The sequence below is a fragment of the Phascolarctos cinereus genome, unplaced genomic scaffold (genome assembly GCF_003287225.1).
Source record: "Phascolarctos cinereus isolate Bilbo 61053 unplaced genomic scaffold, phaCin_HiC Scaffold_2;HRSCAF=192, whole genome shotgun sequence".
NCBI lineage: Eukaryota > Metazoa > Chordata > Mammalia > Diprotodontia > Phascolarctidae > Phascolarctos > Phascolarctos cinereus.
Window position 1 is genome coordinate 42,008,214 of NW_027555625.1, and position 25,758 is coordinate 42,033,971.

General features: G+C 43.3%; 1 protein-coding gene across 1 annotated transcript; it reads left to right on the forward strand.

The window, feature by feature from the left end:
* The first annotated feature begins 4,918 nt into the window (after positions 1-4,918).
* On the forward strand, positions 4,919-17,668 carry GINS3 (GINS complex subunit 3). Its single transcript, XM_020963767.2, is given in 4 exon segments — positions 4,919-5,184; positions 5,186-5,245; positions 13,362-13,595; positions 16,947-17,668. Coding segments are annotated over 4 exon segments (651 nt in total). The 5' UTR covers positions 4,919-5,058; the 3' UTR covers positions 17,178-17,668.
* The last annotated feature ends 8,090 nt before the right edge of the window (positions 17,669-25,758 follow it).

Below are 25,758 nucleotides of genomic sequence, written 5' to 3' on the forward strand. Positions count from 1 at the left end.
AAATAATTCCAAACCTCTCCTCAAGCCTCACTCACCTCCTATTTCCATTGTCTCAGCTGAGGACCTCACTTCTTCACTAATAAAATCTGGGCCATATTTCTTGAGCTCCCTCTGCTCCCTTTCTCTTCATTTATTTCTGTTACTTCAATTTTATGTTATTTACAGTTTCAGATTCTCTCCTTCTAATGCTTCTCTTCACCTCAAAACACCTGGACATCATTACCAGACTTTTCCTTTCCTCCATGAGATGGCCCCTTCTTCATGCCAAGAATAGCCTTTCTACATATACTCTTGATTGTATCCCCTATACCATTTTGTCCAGTAGATTTCCCCTAATTCTCTCCTCTCTTCTCTTCTCTCTTTCTCTCCTCTCTTCTCTTCTCTCTTTCTCTCTTCCCCTTCCTTTCTTTTTTCTCCCTCTCTCTTCTCCCTTTCTGTCTCTCTGTCTCCCTCCATCTCTCTACTCTCTCTTCTTTTCTTCTCTCTGTTTCTTTCTCTTGATTTACTGGTTCCTTCCCTATGGCCTTCAAACATGCCCAAGTCTTCCCCGTTTACAAAAGAATCCTTTCCAGTGCACCAAGCAACCTCCTTGATCTGCCCAAGATCACACAGGTGGTGAGGGAGCGGGGATAATAACTTGGCTCTGCTGACTCCCAGCTCAGTGCTTCTAGCCAACTGAGACTTTCCATAGTTAGGGAGACTTGGTTCTCAATATGTTTAGAGCAAACTCAGAGCCTTCTTAACCAGACTTGTATGCTTGACAGGAGTCTTTCTCCCCCCTCTCCCTACTGGCACCCCCTTAGAGATTCTTTTCCTTTATTAGAGGACATATTAGTATTAATGGTAACTACACTGCCTTACCTTGGCATGGTCCAGTGGCAAGGGCATCTTAACTCCTTAACACCTTAACTCCCATAAACTTCTTTGCTCATCCCCATAATCCCGCAAAACAGGAGGGGAGTGAATATTATAATTCCTATTTGATGAGTGAGACTCCTGAGACAGAGAAAGTGATTCACACAAAGACACACAGCTGGCTAGTGGGAGAGCTTTGGCCTCTTGACTCCAAGTTTTGGGGTCTTCCAGAAAGGGGTCTGAGCCTGAGTTCGCCAGGCTTTCAGCACTGGTGCAGGAAAACAGGGGCGGGACTTACACTCTAGCACATCCTTTCCCTTCCACCAGCTAGCCTTGGCTAGCTATTACCCCAGGAGTTCGGTTGCGATGCGGGGCTCCCTTAACTAGCCAACCCTTCCAGGCTTGCACCTGTCTTGCGCACCCTTCTCAGACTTCACGTGTGTCTTGAGCCTGGAACTAGAGACCTCATTTTCAAGTAGACTGGGATGAGGAAGGGTCCTTTGCTGAAAGGGCAGGGCTCGTGTCTTTGCATTTGCACGACCATACCCTAAGGGGTGCATGGCCACGCCCAAACCCCCAAATATAATTCACTATTTTCTCAGTCTACGGAATTACTTCTGTAATTAGGGGGAAAAAAAGACAAATCCTCTGATTATCCCAACTCCTGGTCATTAGGTTGGGCCACTTAAAAATTACTTATTCAAAGCTCACAAATGGGCTAGCGGATTTTGTAGAATGATAGCTGCATTTAGGCACTTCCCTCTCTGGTCTCCCTGTCTCCTCATCTGTAAAATCTAGGAGTTGTTTAGTATCCAAGATATACACAAAACTAACAGATGTGTATGTGTGTTTATAACCAAAAGCCGAAGAGATAAGTGGTCAAAGGATACAAACACTTCTCAAAGGAATTCCAAAGTATTCACAACCACGTGAAAGAATGCTCCCAGTCACCAATAATAGGAGAAATGGAAATCAAAACAACCTTAAGATTTCACCTCACACCCCGCAAATTGGCAAAGATGACAAAAGGTAAAAATTATCAGTGTTGTAGGGTGGGATTGTGAATCAATCTAGCTGTTTTGGAAAGCAATTTGGAATTATGGAAGTAAAGTAACTAAAATGTTTATACCAGAGACCCTTGACCCAAACAGATCCTCAAGAGGAAGAATGTTCTTATATACACCAACAGATTGAGAGCAATTCTTTTTTGGACAGCAAGAATTGGAAACAAAGTAGACATCCATCAATGGGGGAATGGCTAAACAAATAGTGGTTACATAAATTTAATGGGACATTACTATGCACCAAGAGATGAAGAATATTGACATGCACTGATGCAGAGAGAAGTAAAGAGAGCCAAGAAAATAATACGCAAGATGACTACAGCATTGTAAAAGGAAAGAACCAAACCATCAAGAGTAAATGTCATAGCACTGCAAAAAAGCTTGGCCTCGTAGAAGAGATATGAGAAAACACCCCCACCCCTCTCCTTTGCAGAAACAGGAGGTCCATGGGTGTGATACATTGCATATATTATCAGATTATTTCATATATTGATTTTTTCTTCTTTTTCTTTTCAAAAATGTTTATCAAATGGGATTGCTCTCTGGGATGGAAGATAGTGGAAGAAATTCTGGTGATGTAAAAAACAAAGTTGCCAATAAAATTGTTCGTTGTTTTTATGTGAAAGTTGGGTTAGATGATCTGTGAAATGCTCTCCAGCTGATACAATACTCAGCCTCAGTTTCCCCATCAAATAAGGTTAACTTTTCCATAGTTGATTAATATAGTAAGTATAATAGCTTCTTTCAATATGCAAAGGGATATATAGCATGGAAGAGAGATTAGATGTGTTTGCTTAGTCCCTGGGGAAAAACTAGGATGCAACAGCTGGAAGGTACAAAGAAGGCTTAATGTCAGGAAACACTTCCTAACCATGAGAACCATCTGAGTGGAATGGAAGCTCATGAGTTTTGCCCTTCCTGGAGAACTTCAGGCAAGGGATGGGTTGACCACTGGTCAGGGATGTTTCAGAGAGGATTCCCATTTAGGTAGGGATTAACCTCAATGGCCTCTGGGGTCCATGGTTCTGAGTTAAAAAGGAATAAACAAGCAAAGAAAATACTCCTGTTTTGTGTCTTTTTCAGATTTACCTGAAATTCCATTCTCTTCTTTTTCCTTCTATATAGTTATAAGCAAGGTGTTTCTAGTTTTGGTTCTGCAGAATTGACCTTGCATTGCTTTATATAGGTCTTCAGATATTTCCTTTGTATGATTAGCACTCATTTTTAATAGCACCATGGAGTCAAGAAGGCCCAAGGTTCAGATACTGCCTCTATTGCATATTAGCTTTGTGAAGATGAGTAGATCATTTAACTTCAATGTCTCAGGCAACTTTCTAGGATTGTAAAGAAGAAAGTTACACTTCTACATTAGCACGGGGAGATTCCACACCAAGAATTTCCCCCCAAAATGATGAAATCACACATCCAGACCAAAAAAAAAATGCCATTCCATTACTATATCATAATTTATTCAACCACTCTCCAACTGTTAGACAACATTAGTTATTTCCATTTGGGAGAAGCTGTTACAAATAAAGCAGTTATGAATATTTTCTATCCAGATACGTCCCTTTTTTTTCCCTCTAGGATAAAGTGCTAGCTAAAGAATCATTGGTCAAGTGTATATAATTGGTTTTTCAACTCCAATTGCATACTGCCACATTGCTCCTCAAAATGTTCGCTCCAATCTGCTACTGCACCAACAACCAAAGGTTTTGTTTACTCCTCTTCCTGCCAAAACTGAATTTAATCATCTTTTGGCTACTTTCGCCATTCTAGTGAGTATCTTTAGGCTGACCTGATTTGTACTTTTTGGATTATAGAACCTGAACATTTTTTTTCATATTACAGTTTGTCTGTACATTGTCTGTTTGCATCCTTTGAGCAACTGCCACTGGGGAGTACACATTACTAGTCTTAGGCAACAGTTCCATAGACAGGCATACCTTGGAGATATTATGGTTTGGTTCCAGACCACCACAATAAAGTGAATATCACAAAAAAGGGAATCACACAAATTTATTTTTGTTTCCCTGTGCATATAAAAGTTATATTCACACTATATTGTAGTCCATTAAGTGTGCAACAGAATTACATCTAGAAAAGATGTACATCCCTGAATCTAAAAATACTTTATTGCCAAAACTGCTAACCATCATCTGAGCCTTCAGCAAGTTGTAATCTTTTTTGCTGATGGTGGGTCTAGCCTCAATGCTGACTTATTTGTCTGAAAACCGCCTGTGCATATCCTGTGACTGTTAATTGGGGAATGGCTTGTATTCTTATAAATTTGATTTAGTTCTTTATATATTTGAGAAGTGAGGCCTTTATCAGAGCAACTTGCTACAATTTTTTTTTGTTTTCCTTCTACTCTTCAGTCCATTGGTTTTGTTTATGCAAAACCTTTTTAATTTAATACAATCAAAATCATCCATTTTACATCTCATGGTGCTCTCCATCTCTTGTTTGGTTATAAAGTCTTCCCTTATCCATAGATATGAAAGGTAAACAATTTCATGCTTCCCTAATTTGCCCATGATTGTCACCCTTTATGTCTAAATCAAGTACCCATTTTGACCTTATCTTGGTATACAGTGTGAGATGTTGTTCTATACCGAGTTTCTGCCAAAATGCTTTCCAGTTTTCCCAGCAGTTTTTGCCAAATAGTGAGTATTGTCCCAAAAGCTTGGATTTTCGGGTTTATCAAACACTAGATTATTATGGTCATCCGTTACTGTACGTTACGTACCTAATCTATTCCACTGATCCACCACTCTATTTCTTAGCCAGTACCATAAAGTTATTGACGCAATACATGGCAACTCTATCTTGTAACTTTTAGGTCTGTTATCTTTTATTTTTTTTTTCCTTCTCCTAAACAGTTCTGCACTTGGCAAAACATAACGAACGAAGAGGTCTGGGTCCCATCGGCTCCACAGAGCCCAGAGCTCCTCGGCGGGCCGATTGCTTTGGTCTTGGAGAATCGATGGTTCCCAGAGGCGGATCGATTGCTCCTGCCTGACCCGAGACAAGACGCGGGAGTTTCGACGGGCGGGGGTGTCTCCGCTCCGGCCCCGTCCGCCTCCCGGCTCGCTGGGTCTTCTCGTGCTCTCCAGGGGGAATCGAAGAAGCTGCCGCCATGTCCGAGGCCTATTTCCCGGTGGAGTCGGGGGCTCTGGGGCCCGACGAGAACTTCCTGTCCCTCGACGACATCCTGATGTCCCACGAAAAGTTGCCGGCCCGCACCGAGACATTCCTGCCCCGCCCTGGGAGCCCTCTTCTTGGAGCGCAGCAGCGGCGGAGAAAGCGACCACGGCATCCCTGAGGTAATGCCCCCGACCCACCTCCCGCAAAGACTACAATTCCCTGCAGGTCGCAGGGCGCCGTGGGGGATGGCTTCCTGGCTTTGCACCGCACTGAATGCTGGGAATTGTAGTCAAGGGCGGAGAGGAGCGCCGCGCATGTTCTATGAGTGGGGCGCGCGCCGGCCTTTGTTGCGCGTGCGCACAATCGCTTCTCGTCTCCTTTCCCTTCTGAACCTGTGGTCCCTTGCTGGGGCACAGGGGTGTCAGTTTTATATCGTGCTCGAACTGGGGTTCTCCTTTTTCTTGTTGTCCAGTCTTTTCAGTTGTGTCTGACTCTTCGTGACCCCATTGAGGGTTTCCTTGGCAGAGATACTGGAGTGGTTGGCCGTTTCCTTCTCCAACTCATTTTACACACGAGGAAACTGAGGCAAAGAGGGTTAAGTGACTTGCCCAGGGTCACACAGCTACTAAGTGTTTGAGGCCAACAAAATGTTTTCTTTAAAAAGATCCCAAGGGTTCTTCACCTGGGATATTTTTAAGGAAAATATCTCATATTTCCTTATAATTGGTTGTGTTGTAACCTATTGGGTTTATGCATTTAGAAATATTGCTTTGAGAAAGAGTCCATAAGCTTCACCTAAGTGAGTTTATTGTAGCAATTATTAAGCGCCTTCGGTGTGCCAGGCACAATGTTTATGATGAGGTCTAGAGATTTAGGGGTGCTGGAACCCCGAAATCATGACACGCGGGTCCTGTCCGAAATAATTTGACCCCAGCTTTCTTTCAGCCAAAGACAGGGTTTGTTAAAGATCCACCATATTAGTCAGACTCTTGAGGAATCTGAGCAGAGGCTAGATTCTAAGAATCAGAGCCCCTTAATGGAGACAAGATGGACCTTATATACAGAAAGACTGTGGGAGGGATGTAGGAGGGGCCAAGTAGTTTGGGGTGACTGGGGGAGGGGTCTAAGGAAGACCTGAATGGGAGTGGCCAGTAAGCTGAGGTGACAAGAACTCCTGGGACTTAGACAATGGAGCCTAGCTAGGATTAAATGTGGGGAATGGCGGGGATGTAGGGAGGGCTAGGCTAGGTTAAGGGTAACAGAATTGGGAGATTGGGTGTAGCCACAATGAAAGGCCAGTTGATGGGATTATAGCCTCAGGCAAATGCCAGAGATTTGGCCATGTGGGAAAGTCCAGGGTTTTTCCTTTCTGGGGTCCAGATCCCAGCCCCATCACTAGTGCAGCAGAAGTGGTCTGACTTGTGTGAGAAAGAGAATGAACCCCAGTACTGCTTGTGTGGGGTCCCCTTTCTTTCCTTAGCAAAACTGGTTTTTTTGAACCTGAGTCTAAGATAGTTCTCTGCTTATCTGTCAGACTGAGTTTTCTTGATCTCCTTCACTGCATCATCATCTATATTTCTTCCACCTTAAAAGATGGCGGCCAAGTGGTGCAGTGGGTGGAGCCCTGGACCTGGTCTCAGGAACACCTGAGTTCAAATCTAGCCTCAGATGTTAGCTGTGTGACCCCAGCAAGTCACTTAAGCGCTCTTTGCCTCAGTTTCCTCTTCTGTAAAATGGGGTATTTTACAGGTTGTTGTGAGAATCAAGGAGATAATAATTGTGCTTGTACTTAGCACAATGCCTGGTACAAAGCACTATATAAATGTTACATTATTAAACTAGATAGATCTTGTCTTTACACCCACACCTACCCTTCTTTGGTCTGTGGAGACTCCCACCATCCCACCATCCCCCAGGTTTACAAGCCTAGGATCATCTCCAGCCCTTCCCTCTCCCTCCTGGCTCTATCCAGTCCATCGTCACATCTCATCCATTCTGCTTCTCCCAATGTCTTTCTCATTTACTCTTTTCTCTCCTTACATCACAACTGGCCTAAGCTGGGGCTTCATGATGTCTCACTGGGAATGTTCGATAGCTTTCTAAACTGGTCTCCCTGCATCCAGTTTCCCTCTCTGTTAGTAGCTGCATTTTCTCTGTTGCCTGTTCTCATCAGCCCATCTGCCCAAAGCTGTGATTCTGTCCTTTCTTTTATCCTCTTGTCCTCGATATACCTTTAAGAAACATTAACCCTTTAACCCTTTGGTGGTCCTTCACAGGCCTCACCAACCTCAGCTCACACTGGACATTAGCGCTCCTGACACTTCTTAAGGTCTGCATGTCACTCTGTCGCCTGCCCTTGCCTCCATCTTTGGTACCTTTAAACCTCACCTGGACAATGAGAGCCCTTTGCATCCATGTAACTCCCTCATTTCCTCCTCGTTGGAATTGTTTCTCGTTGTGTCTTTTTAGGAAATATTTTGTTGTTTGCCCTTCTTTTTTAATATCCCTGTCCCTTTCCAATGACATCACTACTGCCAGCAGAAAAAGTAAGTAGAGGCAAAGGAACCCAAGCAAAGCGCCCTGTCTGAAGACGCATGCCTCCTGGTGGCCTGCTATTGGCCACCTCTTTGCCACTGGGCAGGAAGCACGCTTTACGCCAGCAAGTGCTTCAGGGTTGGGATTAATCACTGCCTTGATTAGAATTCTGCCTTTTTTTTCCCTTCACATTGTTGTGATCATTGTAAATAACTGTCCTGGTTCTGGTTACTTGACTGTGTAATTTCATTTGGGTCTTCCCAAGTTTCCCTGAATTCTTCTTATGTGATCTAATGTTATTCCATTACAGCTGTCTACCACAATTTGTTCAGCCATTCCCCAGTTAATAGTGAAAACCCACTTTCCTTCTAGTTCTTGACTATTTAAAAAAAAGTGCTGCTATAAATGAATTTTTCCTTCCATTTCCCTCTGTCTTCGCCTCCCCCTGAGCACATGCCCAGTAGCGGTATCACTTGTCAGGGTGTGTTCAGGGCAGCCTCCTTCCCGGTTCCAGAGCCCTCCAGTCTTGTCCATCTGCAGCCGCGGGGTTCTCCTGCTTCTTTCCCCCAACAGACTGGCTCTGCTGCAGCCGCTTTGGAAAGCAGGATGTGGGGCCTGGAAGAGAGTTTCCCCGCAAGCCCAGTCGCGTCTGGGTCCTCCTCCCTCCTCTACCTCTGATGAGCTGTGCAGCTTTAAGGGAGTCAGCTACTTTCTATGAACCTCAGTTTCCTCCTTTGTAAAGGAAGGCACTGGGTGAGGTGACCTTTAAGGACATAGCCAACTCTGTGTTCCTGTGTAGGTATAGGATGGCCTAGAGCACAGGTGGGGAACCTGCAGCCTCGGGGCTGTACCCTCTAGGTCCTCAAGTTCAGCTCTTTGGCTGAGACCAAGTTTTACAGAACAAATCCTTTTATTAAGGGGATTTGTTCTGTGAAGTTTGGACTCAGTCAAAAGGCTGCACTCAAGGACCTGCAGGGCCATATGTGGCCTCAAGCCTTCAGGCTTCCGACCCTTGGCCAAGAGAATAACCCAGAGATGCCTCCAACTCTGAGATTGTGACTGACTCCATCCTGGACTGTACAAACCACTTGCTAGGCTTGCGCTCATTTCTCTAGCTGTGAGACCTTGGGTAAGTCACCCTTCTTTGGGCCTCACTTTCTTCCTTAAACTACTCTCTAGACTAGATGATCTCTGAGCTCCCTTCCTACTATGACATTGTATGATATGGTGATTTAGTCTTTTTTATAGCTCCTTAATACACTTAGCTATAATACACAATTTTACATAGCTCTGTTGATGTCTTATTCCCCTCCTAGGCCCCTGTTAAACTATCAGACCTCAGCACACAGAGCCTTTCCAGATTCCCCAGTTTGTGTCCTCTCCCTTTTCAAATTACTCCATCTGTATTTTGCACTTATCAACATAGCTGTTGTAACCTCCCAACAGAACATAAGCTTCTTGGGGGCAGTCCCCTAGCCCAGTGCTTTGCATTTGAGACATTTTTGTTGAATTAGGCACTTTGTATAAATCAGGACCTTTCTTATACAATGTTATAGATTTGAGGAAGACCAGATGAAGAGTGTCTTAAGTCTGCGGCCTTACAGCTCCTTAAGACTAAGCCACAGAATCACAGTTTTCAGGACATTGAGGGGTCAATTCTCAAGATATCTGAAGAGGAAGAAAATGCCGAATGAATGTAAAAAATCAGACATATGACTCCCAAAAATGTGATTGCTAATATATCAGTAACTGCTAAGTGACTCATGTGCCTACTCTCATCTCTACAAATCTTCAAATAATAATTTTCATACCTGTTGAGATCATCCTTGATGAAATTATGAGTCACTACCTGAAAGAGATCCCAGGAGAAAAACTTACAGGAATCATAGCCAAGTTTCAGAGCTCCCAGGTGAAGGAGAAAATATTGCTAGCAACAAGAAAAAAAACAATTTAAATATCATGGAGCTGCAGTAAGGATTACATAAGACCTAGCAGCTACTACATTGAAGGACCATAGGTCTTGGAATACTATATTCCATAGAGCAAAAGAGCTGGGGTTACAACCAAGAGTAACTTACCCAGCAAAGTTAAGTATAATCCTGAATGAAAAAAATGGATATTTAATGAACTCAAAGACTCTCAGGTTTTTGGGACAAAAAACCCAGAACTTAAGGAAAATTTGATGTATAACAAGGAGAAATGTAAGGTAAACATTAAAGACCAGTTATAAGGAACTCAGTGAGGTCAAATTGTTTGCTTCATATATATGAAAATATTAGCAGTGCCCTTATGATTATCATCAATATTTGGGTAATTTGAAAGAAAGGCATGGGCTCAGCTGAGTGTGATAGGGTGATTCTAAAAAAAGTAGAGTAGGGAGAGATAAGAAGGAGTAATTATCTCATACAAATGAGAGTAAAAGGAAAAATTGATACAGAAGAGCTGGTGGGGGAGGGTGAGTAATGCTGGAATCTTACTCTTGTCTGGGTTAAAGAGGGAACAACATTTAAATCTAAAAGGGTATAAAAGTTTTCTAAATTCAGAAAGAAATGAGAGGACAAAGGGATAGGGTGGGGAGAGGGTGAGGGAGGGCTTCTTAGAGAGATGGGTGGGGTAAGGAATAGGAGGGCAAGGTAGTAGGTAGAAGTAAAGTAGAGCAGTAAGAAGGGATAGGGTAGGTAGGGTGAGAAGGATAGGGAGGAAAAATAGGAAGGAGGAAAATACACAAGTAAGTGTAGCTTAGAATGTGAATGGGATGAATTTGCCCATAAAGTGGAAATAGGTAGCAGATTAAAATTTTGAATTCAACAATATGTTGCTTTCAGGAAACATTATAAAAACAAGAGATACGTACAAAGATAAAAATAAAGGGCAGGAGTAGAATTTATGATGCAAAAAAAGCAGGGATAGTAATTATGAACTCAGACAAAGTTAAAGTTAAAATAGATTTAATCCAAAGTGAAAAATAGAGAAACTACACTGTGTGTTAGCAATATTATTCAGTATTGTTTTAGACCATTTAAAATACCTAGAAAGTATCAAATGCCTGAGCATTTGTCTGCCAAAACAGACAAGGAACCACATTAACATGAGCATAAAACACTTTTTTATACAAATAAATTCAGATCTAAATAATTGAGTAATAATTATTGTTCATGGGTAGGTAAAGCCAATCGATATATAGATATATATATATATATATTTTTTTTTTTTGCTTTTTAGGCAATTGGGGTTATGTGACTTGCCCAGGGTCACACAGCTAGTAAATGTGTCAAGTGTTTGATCTGAGGCTGGATTTGAACTCAGGTCGTCCTGACTTTAGGGCCGGTGCTCTATCCACTAGGCCACCTAGCTGCCCCCAATATAATTTTTTAAATGACAGTTTTACCTAACTAATTTATTTATTCAATGTCATCCCAATTAAATTACTAAAAAATTATTTTACTGAGAAAAATTAATAACAGAGTTCATTCGGAAGAACAAAAGGTCAGGAACTTCAAAGAAACGGGGGAAAAAGGATGTAAAGGAAGTAGATTCAGCAGTAGCAGCCCTTAAAATATATTGTAAGGTGAGAACATTGTTAAAGTATAAAAAGGATAATTTTGATTATTTTAAATTAAAATTGTCTTGTATAAATAAAACCTATGTTGCCAAGAAGAGAAGGAATGCAGAAAATTGGGGGGGAGGTACTTTCATACACAATCTCTCAGATAGGATGTGATCGGGTTGGAATATTGCTGCAGTGTTAGAAATGGTGAGCTGGCTGATTTGGAGGAGTATGGACCGACTTGGCCTTATGAGGAAGATGCTAGCTGCCTTCAGATGATAGGAGGAAATAAGTGTAGTAAGGACTTACATAAATGTGTATGAGTGTATGTGTGTGTATATATGTGTATGTTAGTAGATATCTATGTATTTGTATATATCCTTGCTTAATTGTAGCCTTCTTGGGGGAAGGAAGGGAAGAAATAATAAAGTCAAAAGTGCATAGCAGAGAACAAGAGAAAACCAACAAGGAAGCAGAGTAAAGGACATCATCAGAGATATATAACCAGAGAAGGGCAAGGGCTGATTACAGTCACCAAAACTAATGGTGCCCATCTGTGGAGCAGCAGGTATTTAGGGAATACTTGCTATGTGCCGGCCCCATGCTAAGGAGGGAGACGTGTGGCAGGGAGACCAGCTGTAATTGTCCAGGCCAGAGTGGATGAGGGTCTGAGGGTCTGAGCTAAAGTGACAGCCACCTGAGTAGAGAATAAGTCAGACTTAAAAGGTGGCATGGAGGTCAAAGTGGTAAGATTTGTCGACTGATTAGATGTAGGGTGAGAGAGGGGAAAGTGGGGGTGGGGGGAGTCAGGGAGATAATAAGTTCTGTTTGAAACAATTCGTAGCCTGGAGCTCAGGATTGAGACCCACGTGGGGCTCTGGGGGTCACCTGCATGGAGATGGTAATCATGAGATTACTCTGGGGGAGAGTGTAAGGGGGGCAAACAAGAGGGCCCCGGGGCAGAACTGTAGGGTGCACTCACAGTTAGGGGCATGATAGGGATGATTAGCCAGCAAAGGAGACAGAAGAGGCAGACACCCAGGTAGGAGGAGACTGAAAGAAAGCCAGTCATCGAAGTCCAGAGGAGAGAGAGTGGTCATCGAGGTCAGATCAGGCCAATAGAGCAAGGGGGAGGAGGGCTGGGGAAAGACCACTGGTAACTTGGCAAAGTCCATTTTTAGTTGAGTGATGAGGTAAGAAGCCAGATGGTAAAGGGTCCAGTGAATGAGAGGTTTGGCTGAGAAATGAAGGTGAGATAGAGAATGATAACCGAGAGCATGATAGTGAAGGCTTTGTTTTGTTTTGTTCATTTTTTAAAAAGATGAGGAGACTTGGGTAGTAGGGAAGGGCCAGTATTTATGGAGAGACTGAAGATTTCAAGAGAGGGGTTGACTGAAGGAGCAGTTTGCTGGAGTACATGGGAGAGGATGTGGTCAGAAACCCATGTAAGACCGAAGAAGACCTCCTGCCTCCTGGCTGTGAACTGGCCCTGATCTCATGTGAAGAGGCCTGAGGAAAGGCCCCTCTCCAGCCCTTTGGGTGGAAGGAACCCAAGAGACAGCAAGGGTTCGAAGGCTTGGGTTTCATTGTGTACAGTCAGAGGGCTTGTCAGTGCATTCAAAGATCCCTGGGAGTTTAAGGTACCAGCTGATATATGGTGTGCATCAATACAATTACTTAGTATAATATGAAAGTGGTACTGTTTAGCTTAAGAAATAAATACAAGTCAATTCTCTTTTGTAAATTTTTTTTTCAGTGGGTGGGAACTTGTACAGTCAAATTGATGAAGAAAAATACCAATCCATGGGGCTTGTTGTAAGCAAAAGGAATAAACTGGCAGTCAGGAGACACCTAGCACACCCAGGTCTTTAACATTTGCACTGTTTATTGAACACTATCGGAAAGTACTGGAAGAACATTTAGATTAGCTCCAAAGATGGACTTGCTCGGCAGATTTGATTTATGCTGAAGCTTTCCTTTATACTCAGGTTTTGTTTTTAGCCTATTTCTATGTATTCATCAATTTTCTTTCTCTGGTTTGTTGTAAAAATTGTTTCAGCCCCCTCAGTTCAGAAAATGGCTTTAGAATCCTCTGGTGTTCATTCGGTGATAAAGGCTGAACTTATCTGACGGCCTGTTTCTCTTTTATGGCATGTGTATTATGTATTTGATTTGTCTCTTTTCTGAGTCTTTGCCTTTGTTTTCTTCTCTAGGGCTCAAAATTGGAAATCCCTCTGTGGCTGGCAAAAGGACTTTATGACAATAAAAGACGGATCCTTTCTGTGGAGCTCCCCAAGATTTATAAAGAGGGATGGAGGACAGTGTTCAGTGCTGATGCCAACGTGGTTGACCTTCATAAAATGGGCCCCCACTACTATGCCTTTGGCTCTCAGCTCCTGCATTTTGACAGTCCAGAGAACCCAGATGTGTCTGAGACTCTCTTACAGGCAAGTAACTGAGATGAAGCCTTAAAGATTGGGTTTCTGCTGGTCCCTTTGCTTCAGGAGTCTAGGAGGACATAAGAATAGTCAGGAAGCAAGTAAACATGCTTATACTAAACATTGTGAATGTAATATTCGTCCCAGGTCCATATTAGGCTGCCTGTTCTGGACATGCCACAAAACCTTACTTCACGGCTCTTGCTGTGTTTACCTACCGAGAGCTGACAGAGACCCACAGGAAGCCCCAGAACGGAGGGAAAGATGGCAGCAACTCCCAGGGCCCAGCAGTAGAAACATAGCCTGGCCCAGGACCTCAGCAGACTCATGGGAGCTTCTTCTTTTCTTCTCCCATCATCCTTGCTGTTTGCTGGACAGCCCCAAATTCCTGGCATCCAACCTTGCCAGAAAGTATAACATCATAGTGTGTTTTGGTCGTTTCTAATAATTACTCTCACTCCTTAGGCTGTCATGTAACAAACCAGCCTTCCACCTTGCTTCTTGGGACTGAAGCGACCCAAAGCTTTTTATTCCCTTCCCTGACTCGGCATGAGCAGTTGGCTAGACACACATTTGTTCCTGAGGACTGTGCTGACATCACCAGACAGACTGATGGATAAACAGAGATGTTTTGTCTGACAAGGTGTTACCATATATAAACTGATGGTGCTATTTTCATTGCTAATAGTAAACAAAAATGGCTCGGTTTGATTTCAGTTCAGGAAACATGAGAGCATAGGAATTGGAAAGAAAAGAATATAGCAGTGGAGAAAATTCAGGATTATGAAATGGCTTTGAAATGAGGAAAATCCCTGTCTCTAGGTCTTTAGGAATACGCTTCTTTGATTTTTTTTTCAGTGAGTTTTCTGTCTCCATTGATTTTTTTTTAAGTTGCTTTATCTGAACTCTGATAGCCACCTGTCAGCAGGGATATATGACCACCATTACATAGGAGAAGAAAAAGAAGCCCAGGGGTTTTATTTCTTGTTGAAAGCCCTCATCTGTAAAATGAGGGGATTGGACTAGTGATATCAAATCAATCACTTAACAAGCTTTTATTAGGAGGCTGCAATAAAACCACCCTTACCCTCAAGGGGCTTCCCCTCTAGCCAGGAAGACAGTGTGAATATATGTAAGTAGAGGCAGCTGAGGGGTTCTGTGGATGGAGCTCCAGAGGAGAGAGTTTGAATCTGCCCCAGAATCAGTTGTGTGAGACCTTGGGCCAGTCATTAAGTTTCAGCCTCAGTTTCCTCATCTGCAGAATAGTGAGGGTAAGTGCACCTACCTCGTGGAGTTGTTGTGAAAATGAGGTCAAATGTAAAACCCTTCGAATACCTTAAAATACTATCAACACAAGCTATTATTATAAACAGAATAAATCCAGGGGGTTTAGGGAGAAGGCTGCTAGCAGTCGGTGGGATCAGAAATGACTCTGTAGTGCTTGAGTTGAGTCTCAAGAAATAAGGATTCCCTGAGGCAGTGAGGAGGAAATGCATTCCAGGCTTGGGATGGGGGGTGGGGGGGTGAGACAGAGAGAGGAGAGACAGATTGAGAAAGAAAGAAGAGAGAGGAGAGAGAGGGAGGAGAGATCGAGAAAGAGGAGAGAAGAGAAGAGAGAGAAACAGGAGAGAGGAGAGAGAGATATGAGAGAAAGAGGAGAGAAAGACAGAGAAAAGAGGGGGAGAGAGAGAGAGAGAGACAGTGTGTGTGTGTGTGTGTGTGTGTGTGTTTGTGTTAGAAAGAAGTCCAGCCGAGCCGACCAAAGCAGGGAAGGGGAGGCAGAGAGGGCAGGTTGGGAGCAGGTTGTTAAGAGAAGCAGAAGAATTTGCATCTTATCCTCAAGGTCATAGGGAGCCAGGGAAGTTTCTGGAGTACACTAATGATGTGGGCAGATCTGCACTTCAGGAACACACCCCACTTTGACAGCTCTTCGAAGGGTGTTGTTCATAGACCTTGAGGGCTGCAGGGGTAGATCTCAGGTTGTCACTTCACTTAGATAGGAGAAGAAAAATGACATCTTTATTTTCACTAACCTCTAACTATCGTTTAGCATTTCCTTCAGTTATTTAAAAACATTATCATGATAAGGGATTTGTAAAGGTCAGCAGCCTGCCAGAAGGGTCCATGAAACAGAAAAGGTGGAGGACTCCTGGAATAGGGGGAGGAGATTTGAAGCAAAGGGACCAATTAGGAAGTTGTAATAGTCCAGGTGACTAAACCAAGGTGTAGGATTTGTGAAGAATGACACATAGTAATTTGCAACTGATTACAGGAAACAAGGTGGGGCAGTGGGTAGAGCAGTGGATTCAGATCCCAGACATTGACTAGCTATATGGGAGCTAATAGTTCACTTCTGTTTGCCTTAGTTTCCTCAACAGTCAAATGAGGATAATCATAGCACCCACCTCATAGGGTTGTTATGGGGATCAGCTGAGGTGATATTGGCAGAGTGCTTAGCCCAGTGCCAGGCACATAGTAGGTGCCATGCCCATGCTACCAGTTATTATGGAATGGTTCTGTGAGGTGAGAGGAAGGGAGGAGGCCAGGATAATGCTGAAGCTGCAAACTTGGGAGACCAGAAGGACGGGACACAAATAAGGAAGTTCGGGAGAGACGTAAGCTTAGAAGGGAAAGACAATGAGTTCTGTTTTGGCCATGTTGAAGTTTGAGATGTCTGTGGGTCATCCATTTTTGATGTGTCCATAGGCAGTTGGTGGTGTGGGACAAGCTCAGGAAAGAGACTGGGAGTGGGTGATAGTTAAATCCATAGAAGCTGATGAAGTCAGCAGGGGAGAGAAGAGAGAAGAAAGGAGGGCCCAGAGCCTGGGGGGACCATCCCATCTAGGGAGCCTGCAAAGCAGACTGAGAAGGAGGAGTCACATAGGTCAGAGGAGACCCAGAGGAGTGTCACATGCTACAGAGAAGTCAAGAGAGGAGGAGACTGAAAAAAGGTCCGATTTAACAATTTAGAGACCATTGGTAACTGGAGGAGAGCAGTTTCAGTTAAGAGTACAAGGGTCAGCAGCGAGATTAAAAAGGTTCCTTCTAGCTCAGAATGCTATGATTTCCCTAACAAGATAGCAGCAAAAGCAAGGCTGGATCCCAGAGCTTAAGGCCTGCTCTCAAGCACAGGAGCAAAATCCTAGACTAATTCAATCTTAGGTATTTCTAGCTGAAAATTTTATGTGTAAGTGACTCTTGGTCGTTAGCTCAGAAATCTCAATGAAAGTAGATCTGAGATCGAGACAATATGCACTGTTTCCTCTATCACATTTGGGTGGTTTAATCTTCAGGTAAAAAGTGGAAGTGGCTTTTTTCACAATCTAGCTCAGTGATGACTATGATTGCCTCCTTCCTCAGACATTCATTGGACGTTTTCGCCGCATCATGGACTCCTCTCAGAATGCCTACAACGAAGACACCTCAGGCCTGGTGGCCCGCCTGGATGAGCTGGAGCGTGGATTGTTTCAAACCGGCCAGAAAGGGTTGAATGATTTTCAGTGCTGGGAGAAGGGTCGAGCTTCTCAGATCACAGCTTCTAGCCTGGTTCAGAATTACAAGAAGAGAAAATTCACTGACTTGGAAGGCTGAAAGCATGAAGGACACCATGGCTCCCAGGAACACTTTTAGACATGTACTAAAGATGAGACTATCTGACTTTGCACAGGGGAACAGTCTTTTCCCATTTTATCTGTTGTTTCTTGAAATACATTTCTGGAGTGGGATGGTTCTGTTGGGAAAAGGTGGGTTGGAAGAGGATGGAGCAGGCTTTGCACGGTGTGGAAATTATCTCTCACTTGTTTTGCAGCACAAATTTACTTACTTGTTCTTAGAATTTACAGTAGCTTTCGTGGATGCCTGAACAAGTAAGGATCCCTCATATTTCAGACTGCCTACTGTAGCAATCAGATTAGAATTCTAAGCACTTGTGTGAAGGGTTTGGAATACTTTCAAGCCCCCAGGTCCAGGAGTGGCTGGGGGTGGGTATAAATCACACCTGCATTCAAAGAAACTCACCACAGTTGCCTGAAGGTAATTTTGTTCCACTCCTCATTTTATTAAAAGAAAGGCAATACCACCAACATGCCTGATTTTTCCAGTTTGGAAAAATTGCCTGACTTTGATTTCTGTGATCAATAGTATGGTAACTAAAGAGTAAGGGGAAAAGCAGAGAAATGAAATTTAAAAAAAAAATAACAATATTATTTTGTGTGCTGCAAGGAGGGATTTTTCAAACTTGAATTCAGCTAAATGTAGGCCTCCTAAATGGGAGATGCCCCTGTCAGCTTCTTTTTAATCCAAGAAGCTTTTAGAGCAGCCTCTTATTTATCCCATTCTCTTCCTAGAAAGATGTCACAGCCTTGTTTGAAATTGGCGAAATAGTTGTTAAAGGGCGTTTTTACCAGTCTGTATTACATCTGGAAGTCAAGACTTGCAAAGTAGAACAAAGAGCCTTACTGAAGAAGCTTAACACCACAAATGTTAAGTGCAGCGAGACCTTGTATTTTTCTCCTTTCTCTCACTGCCCCCAGTAAACAGCTCACCACATTTGCCTGTCTCCCAGGTCATTAGCTGGGAGACTGTCGTTTTCAGCATGGAGAGAAACTCCCCCTGAAGAGACTCTGAAACACCCCCTACGTCCCCCCCACCCCCACCCCGACTGAACAAGGAAGACCTGCACTGTCAGAATTAGTGTTGTGGAAATGCCTTTGTCCTTTGGAACCAAACTGGTTTTTTTACTAGTTTGATTTTAGGGCCGAGCAGATGGCCCCCATTCCCACGGATCAGTCCTGCCCCAAGAAGACTGTTTCCTAACCAGCTGCTGTGTGTTCTCTGGAGCTCAGAGAATTATCAGAGGATTTGGTCTTTTACCCCACTGGACAGTAACCCAACCCAGCCCCCTTTTCTGTCCCTGCTTTTCTGTCTCCCAACACTCAGAGGTGGGCAGGTGTTCTGTGTGCTTGTAGTGAGAAAGGGACTCTGCCTATGAGGCTGAAATTCGATTTCTTTGGCTTGCAAGCTAGGCATGGGAGTTGCCATAACATAAGATACCCAGAGCAAGCATCCTCCCAACTGCTTGGTAGCGTAGTAGTCCGGATTGCTACAATAGTTTTCATTATTCAGTTTTTTAATTGTAGGAGGGCTCCATCCCCAGAATGGGTGGGTGGGCATGCCTATACTGCTTTTATCCATACCTTTTCACCTTTTAAAATGTCAATTTTTAACATTTGTAATAAGGTTGCAAACATGCCATCATTACAGCCCTTTTGCCATCAGTAAACTTTCCCCAACCCCAGTCAAACCCCCGCTCCCTATCCAGTCTTTTATATTAAATTGTGTGTGTGTGTGTGTGTGTGTGTGTGTGTGTGTGTGTGTGTGTGTGTGTGTGTGGCAATTGGGGTTAAGTGACTTGCCCAGAGTCACATAGCTAGTGAATGCTATGTGTCTGAGGTGAGATTTGAACTCAGGTCTTCCTGACACCAGGGCCGGTGCTCTATCCACTTTTAGTCCCATCCAAGAGGCAAATTTTTGAAAAGGAGTCATCCAGGGGACTTAAATTCCAAGTTGCTGCTGAAACCAAGAAGGGAATTGAGTATTATTTTTAAGTTAAATACTGAGGTCGCAGGTAATTGGAGCATGACTGCTCCATGAAACGCACGTGTGCAGGGCGGTGTCCCCTACCTTCGAGGTGGCTCCTGCTGCGCGGCAGAGGGGTGGGGCGGCAGTGACAGTGCAGGTAGGAGCTCACGGGGGGAGGTATTTTAGCAGTGGGTGAGATGGCAAAAGACGGGTTTGATTTCGTCCCTGGCTCTGTGGCAAATTGGTGCCTCCCGCCCATTGAAATCTACCCCCCTTTACAAACAAACTCCGGTTTATTGAGTGTGCACCTGAAAGTTTTCTAGTTCACCGTAAGGGGAAATGGAAGCATGCTGGAGTCAGAGTGGGAATTGGGGTTCCTGTGATGGCGGCTCCCTCTGAGCCTGCCCATGCGATTTGACTCTCCGCCATGTCCCAAAAGTTAGCCACGGGGTGGCCGCTCAACAGGCCGGAAAACTTGGGCTCCTCTCAGCACGTCGTGAGGGGGCCGCTGTTCGCCCTTCTCCTGGCTCGGAACCAGATGGTCGAATGTTCCCAAAGCCCTGAGCGCAGTGGCTGGCACGCAGTCAGCACTTAGTAAATGCAGGTTCGCCCCCTGCTTCAGGCTTCACGGCCCATCGGTGCCGTCTCTGCTCACTCCCTGTCCACTGCCGTCTGCGCCACGCTCATCGTTCCTTCCCCAACCGCCCACGATCGTTTGTTGGCCCTGATGAGGTTAACCGTAACAAGGACAACTGAAGTTTTCTGCTTTGAGGGTTGTAGTTACATTTCTGGACACCGAATACTGTGATTTAAAGATCAAAGTTAATGCTTTCGTGACAGTCACGACGCAGAGCATCGTGATGACGGTTTAGTCTGCGATAGTAACTGGACTAGAGGAGTTAAACCCCGACCTTCCGCATGGACAGGAGCTCAATTAAAAGCCGGGAATGAAATGATTAAAGTTGTGAACTCAGGGCTTCAAAAACTGGGATGTTTGTTGTTAGCTCCTGCTTTGTCTTCCTCATTAATGCAAACAGCTTCTCTGGAGGGAATTTAAAAGGTGTAATATGCTGGAGGGAAAGTCAATAGAGCTTTAGTCACCGTAAGGTATTGGTAGAGAATGATTAATCGAAGTGAGACACCTGCTCTTTTCTCTGAGCTTATTTAAATCTTTTTTGTTGGTTTTTCCACTGTTTTGCTTTTCTGCCTGGTAACTGTGGGAGGCTCCATATACTTAAAAAAAAAAACCAACAGTCTGTAAACAAAGCCAAAAGGAGTCTTCCTTTTATAAAATACATATGTTTCTGTTTGCAATTTCTCCTTCGTTTCTGTGTCTGTTACACTGCTGCCTCAGTCTGTCCTCTGGGGAGAACACCTACAGGCAAAGTTAAGGCTTTGGTTCTATCTGGAAGCCAGGGGCAACTTTATCCTTTTCAGCAGTTCAGAGATCTGCTCCAGTGCAATGAAAATAACCAGCTTTAAGAAAGTAAATAAAGCCTCTGATTGTACTACACTTTCCCTGCAAGACTTTGGCCCCAGGAGATCTTAGTCCCACGGCGTAAAATCACAATGGCCAAATTTAGATTACAAGTCAATAGCATGATAAGGTGATTTGGAAGGATGAAATTCTGTGGGCTGGAGGAAATAGGGGTCACGACCATTAATGTCAGTTAGAGTTATCCACCACAGCAAAAGGCCAATGAGCTCACTGGGGAAGGGAAGATTGGTCGTGTTTAATTTGGAATTCTACCCACTTGTCCAGCTGATGGATGCCAGAGCTGGGCTAGTAGCAGCTACTCAAAAAGGGGCACTTGAATTTCATTTAAAACCTTGAGCAGCGTTTCATTCTGATAACAGTGATTTGTGGTTGCTTTGTCCTTCTCCCTTCTGGTAAGTGGCAGTGATTTTTCCTTGTATCTAAAAGAGTTTGAAATGAACATATCTTCCAGTCACCAACGTTATTAACAAGTGTTAGTACAGCTCTGAAAATAGTACTTAGCTCCGGCTGCTGATTCAGATTCCATAAAGGGCACACAAAGAAACAAATGAGGCTATCTATACACATCCCACCTAGCACAGATTAACCAGGGGTGGGGAACCTTCAGCCTCAAGGCCACATGTGCCCCTCTAGGTCCTCAAGTGCAGCCCACCCCTGGAACCATCCCAACCCAGAAATTGAACGATCTGCATGACATTTTTCCTTGTCCCTGTGATTCCTCTTTGCTTCAGGATTCTGAGGAGTGAGCTGTGAGCCAGAGGAGGGGGAAGGTGGAAATTTAACCAGCTTCTCTGTTCTGAGGCCATGAAAACTCAACCAGGATGCCAAGGGTTGTGAGTTAACAGAGGGAAGGTGTGGGGACAGATCAGTTTTGAGGCATAAGGAAAAACTGAACAAAGAAATCTCAACTAGGGAGTTGGTGTTACAAGTATTGCCAAATGCATAAAAGGGGAGAGATGAAAACATTTGTTCCCAGCCAATGATGCTATCTTAATGTTACCCAGAGGCCTTGGCATGCAGTTATCTCTTGAGTTCAGAAACTGAACCTTTTTTTTAAAACTGCTTAAAGGGACACAATCTTTTTTCCATGTTGACATTTTACTTTCACCTTTTTATTTCTCTGTCAAGGAAAACTTAACACATACCATTCCTTTTAAAATAGGGGCTCAAAGAGTCTCCAAGGCTAGTGTGACTGGCAAGCCAGAAAAATACTTTCTTTGGCTTTTAGCCTACGGTCTCTTTTCTTGGCTTAGCATTTCAATTGGTTTCCGGTGATCTCAAAGCCGCCTCCTTGATTTAGCCAGGGAGGACGGGAAGAGTTGAGCCTTCTCTCCCAATCTGACATCCCACATTCATGTGTGTTCAGTGCCAAGAAAACATTTCTAGATGGAACTCTTCATATACAACAGGATATAAGAAAATCAATAAAAGTGAAAAGCACTTTTTGGATAATTTTTTTATTTGGAGAATTATTTAGGATATTTTAATGGTGTCCCTTGTAAAAGATCATGGCCATAGAGCCTCACTGCTTCTTGTTCCTGGATTTCATTGAGCTAATTTCTTTAAAGGAAATGCTGTCTACCATTTTCTTCTTTAAATGAATGAACTTTCTAATAGTGCCAAAGGGTGTAAGGCTGCCGCTTCGACAGCTAAAGGCAAGAGACCCGGCCAAAATGCTGGACCTCCTCATCACAAATGTGGCCAAGGGGAAAAGCAGGCAGTTTAATTAGAGTTAATGGTCAATATATGGCTTCATTCTAACTTCAAATCCATTCCCTTCCTCACTGAAAGATTTCTTACACACACACACACACACACACACACACACACACACACACTGCGCGCGCGCACACACCCCCTAAAAGAAGAGGGAGAGGAAAAGGCGTATTTTCAGGGCTCCATCATCACTAACAGTTGCATCTGGCAAGCGGCTTTCAGGGACCTCTTTGTTCAGTGATTCTGTGTTTTCTTCTCAGACTTCAGATGGCTCTGACACCGGCATCAGTGGAGAACTAAGACCCTTCACCAATATTCTTCAGCCCTCCTGGTAAAAATGAGCCCCTGCCACTGTTTGCCGAGATGAGGCTTTATTGGATCATATGTGTTGTGGGTCATTCCCAAGCCATGTTTCTGTTTTATTGAGGAATAGAAGAAGTAAAACCTTAAAGATTTCATTATGCCGCTTTTGTTCATATCTTATGGCAGATGATTACAGGTAACTGGCCAAAATGGCATATGTGTGTACAATATGCATATTTTAAAAATCACAATATGTACATACACACGTATAAATGTATATGCCTCTCCTTTTTCTAAAACACTTCACTTACCTCATTGATAATTCAGGCAGATTCCTAAGGTTCACAGGTTGCTTTTTTTTAAAGGAGGGGTGTTTTTTTTTTTGCCTTGGCACCCTGCCCATAGTGCCACTGGCATTCATGATCTTTGTATCTAAGTTGGCAGGACACATTGTGGTCCTTTATGTTGGAGGACAATAGGTTTAATGTGTAGCTTCAGTTCCCCTTCAAGTTCCCCTCCTCTCCCTCCTAGCTCCACCACTTGCCTGGTCTGGAAAACAGAATGACATCATGCATTAGGCCTGTTTTATGGATAATCCTTTCCATGGCGCCATCTGGAGCAGGCAGGGGCTGCCATGGCTGCTGAGAAAGGGCAAGAGCTTCGTTTCTTAAGCAATACGACATGCTAGTTCTCTGGCAGAGTAGGATGATTTTATCTCTTCCATTTTTGATGGGGACTTTAGAAGATCCTTTTCCCAGATTTCAGAGTTTCCAGGTATAGATGACCTATGCTTGCAACCTCAGTATCAAGATGGAGAATAATTATGCAATCTGTATACAGCATCCCAGATCAAATCCAGACCTGATTTTCATGCACAGAACTTGAGAAAAGCACATTACTCTGAAATTCTGCTAGGTGAAAAAATCTCACCTTCCCTGGAATACATGATTTTAAAACTTCAGTTCTATACACAGTTGATAAATGTTTTCTTTAAAATTGGTTCTGCAGCATGCTTGAGGTGTTAGACCGGGTTTGAATTGTTAAATTGTATAAAAGAAATTATGAGGAAAGTATATCTCGATTCTAATAACTGGAATATGACCTCAGGCAAGTTACTTCCCTCTGGGCTCAGTTTTATTAGCTGTAAAATGAGAGGATTGGACAAGATGACCTGAAAGGTCCTTCCTAGCTCTGATGTGCTATGATTTCATGTCTTAAAGACCCTTTCAGTGCTAACATTTTATGGTCTCCAGCAAACTTAAAAAGAGATGTGGAGAATGGTGCTGCATTTGGGCTGAGAACATGCTTTAATCTTCAGCTTTTGAGAGATCTTTTTAAAAAAGCCTTCTTCAATATATTTTCTTTTTTAAAATAAAATTTTGTTGACATCATCTTGTTTTAACATTCCCTTTACTCTCCAATGTATTCTTCCCTTATACCCCTCTGAGAAAGCCATCCCTTAGTAGGGGTGCTTAACCTGGGGCCCATGAACTTGTTTTGTAAAATATTTTGACAACTCTATTTCGGTATAATTGGTTTTATTTGTAGTCCCTGGTATTTAGCTTCATGAATTTTATTTGTTTGTTGATTGAGTGATTGAGATTGGGTGTCCCCATATCGCTGAGGGGCTGATTCCATTGCTGATCAGTATGGAAGCTTTCAGCTGCTGTGTTTTCTGACCTGGGCAGGTTTACTTTAGCTTAGTCTGGCTGGTGCTGCCCACCCTTCCAGGGTCTCACCATATTGGTGCCAGACTTAATACACTTGATCCATCTCAAATCTACTGCAGCTCAGAACTTTTTAAAAATTAATTAATTAATTTTTAGCAACATTCACCTCCACAATCTTTCGAGTTTTAAATTTTCTCCCCCTTCCTCTCCTCCTCCTTCCCGAAGATGCAATTTGACACAGGTTCCATAATACATTCTTATTAAACATATTTTCACATTAGTCATGTTGTAAAGAAGAATTGGAACCAATAGGAGGGACCACAAGAAAAAAGAAACAAAACAAAACAGAAGAGAAAAAAAGAGCAAATAGTTTGCTTCGATCTGCATTCAGACTCTTTCTTTCTTTCTCTGGATGTGGATAGCGTTTTCTTTCATGAAACTCTTGGCAACTCAGAACTCTTCAACTGAAGAGATCCTCAGATGGTGGAGCAAAAGATTGCAGAAGTGAGCCACCACACCTGGTTGTTTTATAAATTATAAAACATTCTTCTGAGGAGTCCATGGCACAAAAAAAGTTAAAGACCTTTGTCTTATAGCAAATAATTTTAAAAGGGGGGGGGACCAGTTCAGCAAAAGTAACTGATACATGCAAAAAGTGTGGCAGTCAGGGCAGTGCTTCCTACCCATAGTCACCCATTTCTTCAGAGAAGCAGGGGGAAGTTCGTTTTCCCGTCTCTTCCTTCGGCTGAGACTTGGCCATTAGGAGTTCAAAGCACTCAGTTTTGATGGCTTTAGTCTTCACATTTTTGTGGTTGCTGGATGTGATTTTTTATTTCTTTTGCTTACTTCACTCCACATTATGCTAGTCATTTCCCTATCTGTCTTTCTCTGAATCCATTACATTCATCATTTCTTGTAACACAGCAATTTATTTTAAAGAAAGCTTTCTGAGGAAGCCATTCTCTTGAAAGAACACTGGCCTTGGAATCAGCAGAACTCTCCCACTTCGGAGCTGTGGGGACTTAGGCTTCCCTTAAGTGTGGGTTTCCTCATTAGGAAAACCCCAGGTTATAGTAAGTATTCTCCGTGGTTCCTTCTGTGATGCCTTCCTGTGAGGAGATGACCCTGCTCTTGAGCCATGGGCCCCTCATCCCCAGGAGAATGGCATGGCAGGGGCGCAATCTGTGGTGGGGGAGGGGGCACTCATACCCACAAACCATGACTCTTGGGAAGGATTCAAGAAATTCTATGAGCCTCAGAGCATGAATTCTCAGGGAAGCACCTCCTATTCCACTGCAGTACTCCACTCCACTCTTAGTCACTATGACAATTTAATTGCTCTGAGAAAAACAAGATAATAGAAATTTTAATAAAAATAGAACCCAAACAGGCACTGGAACTCCTA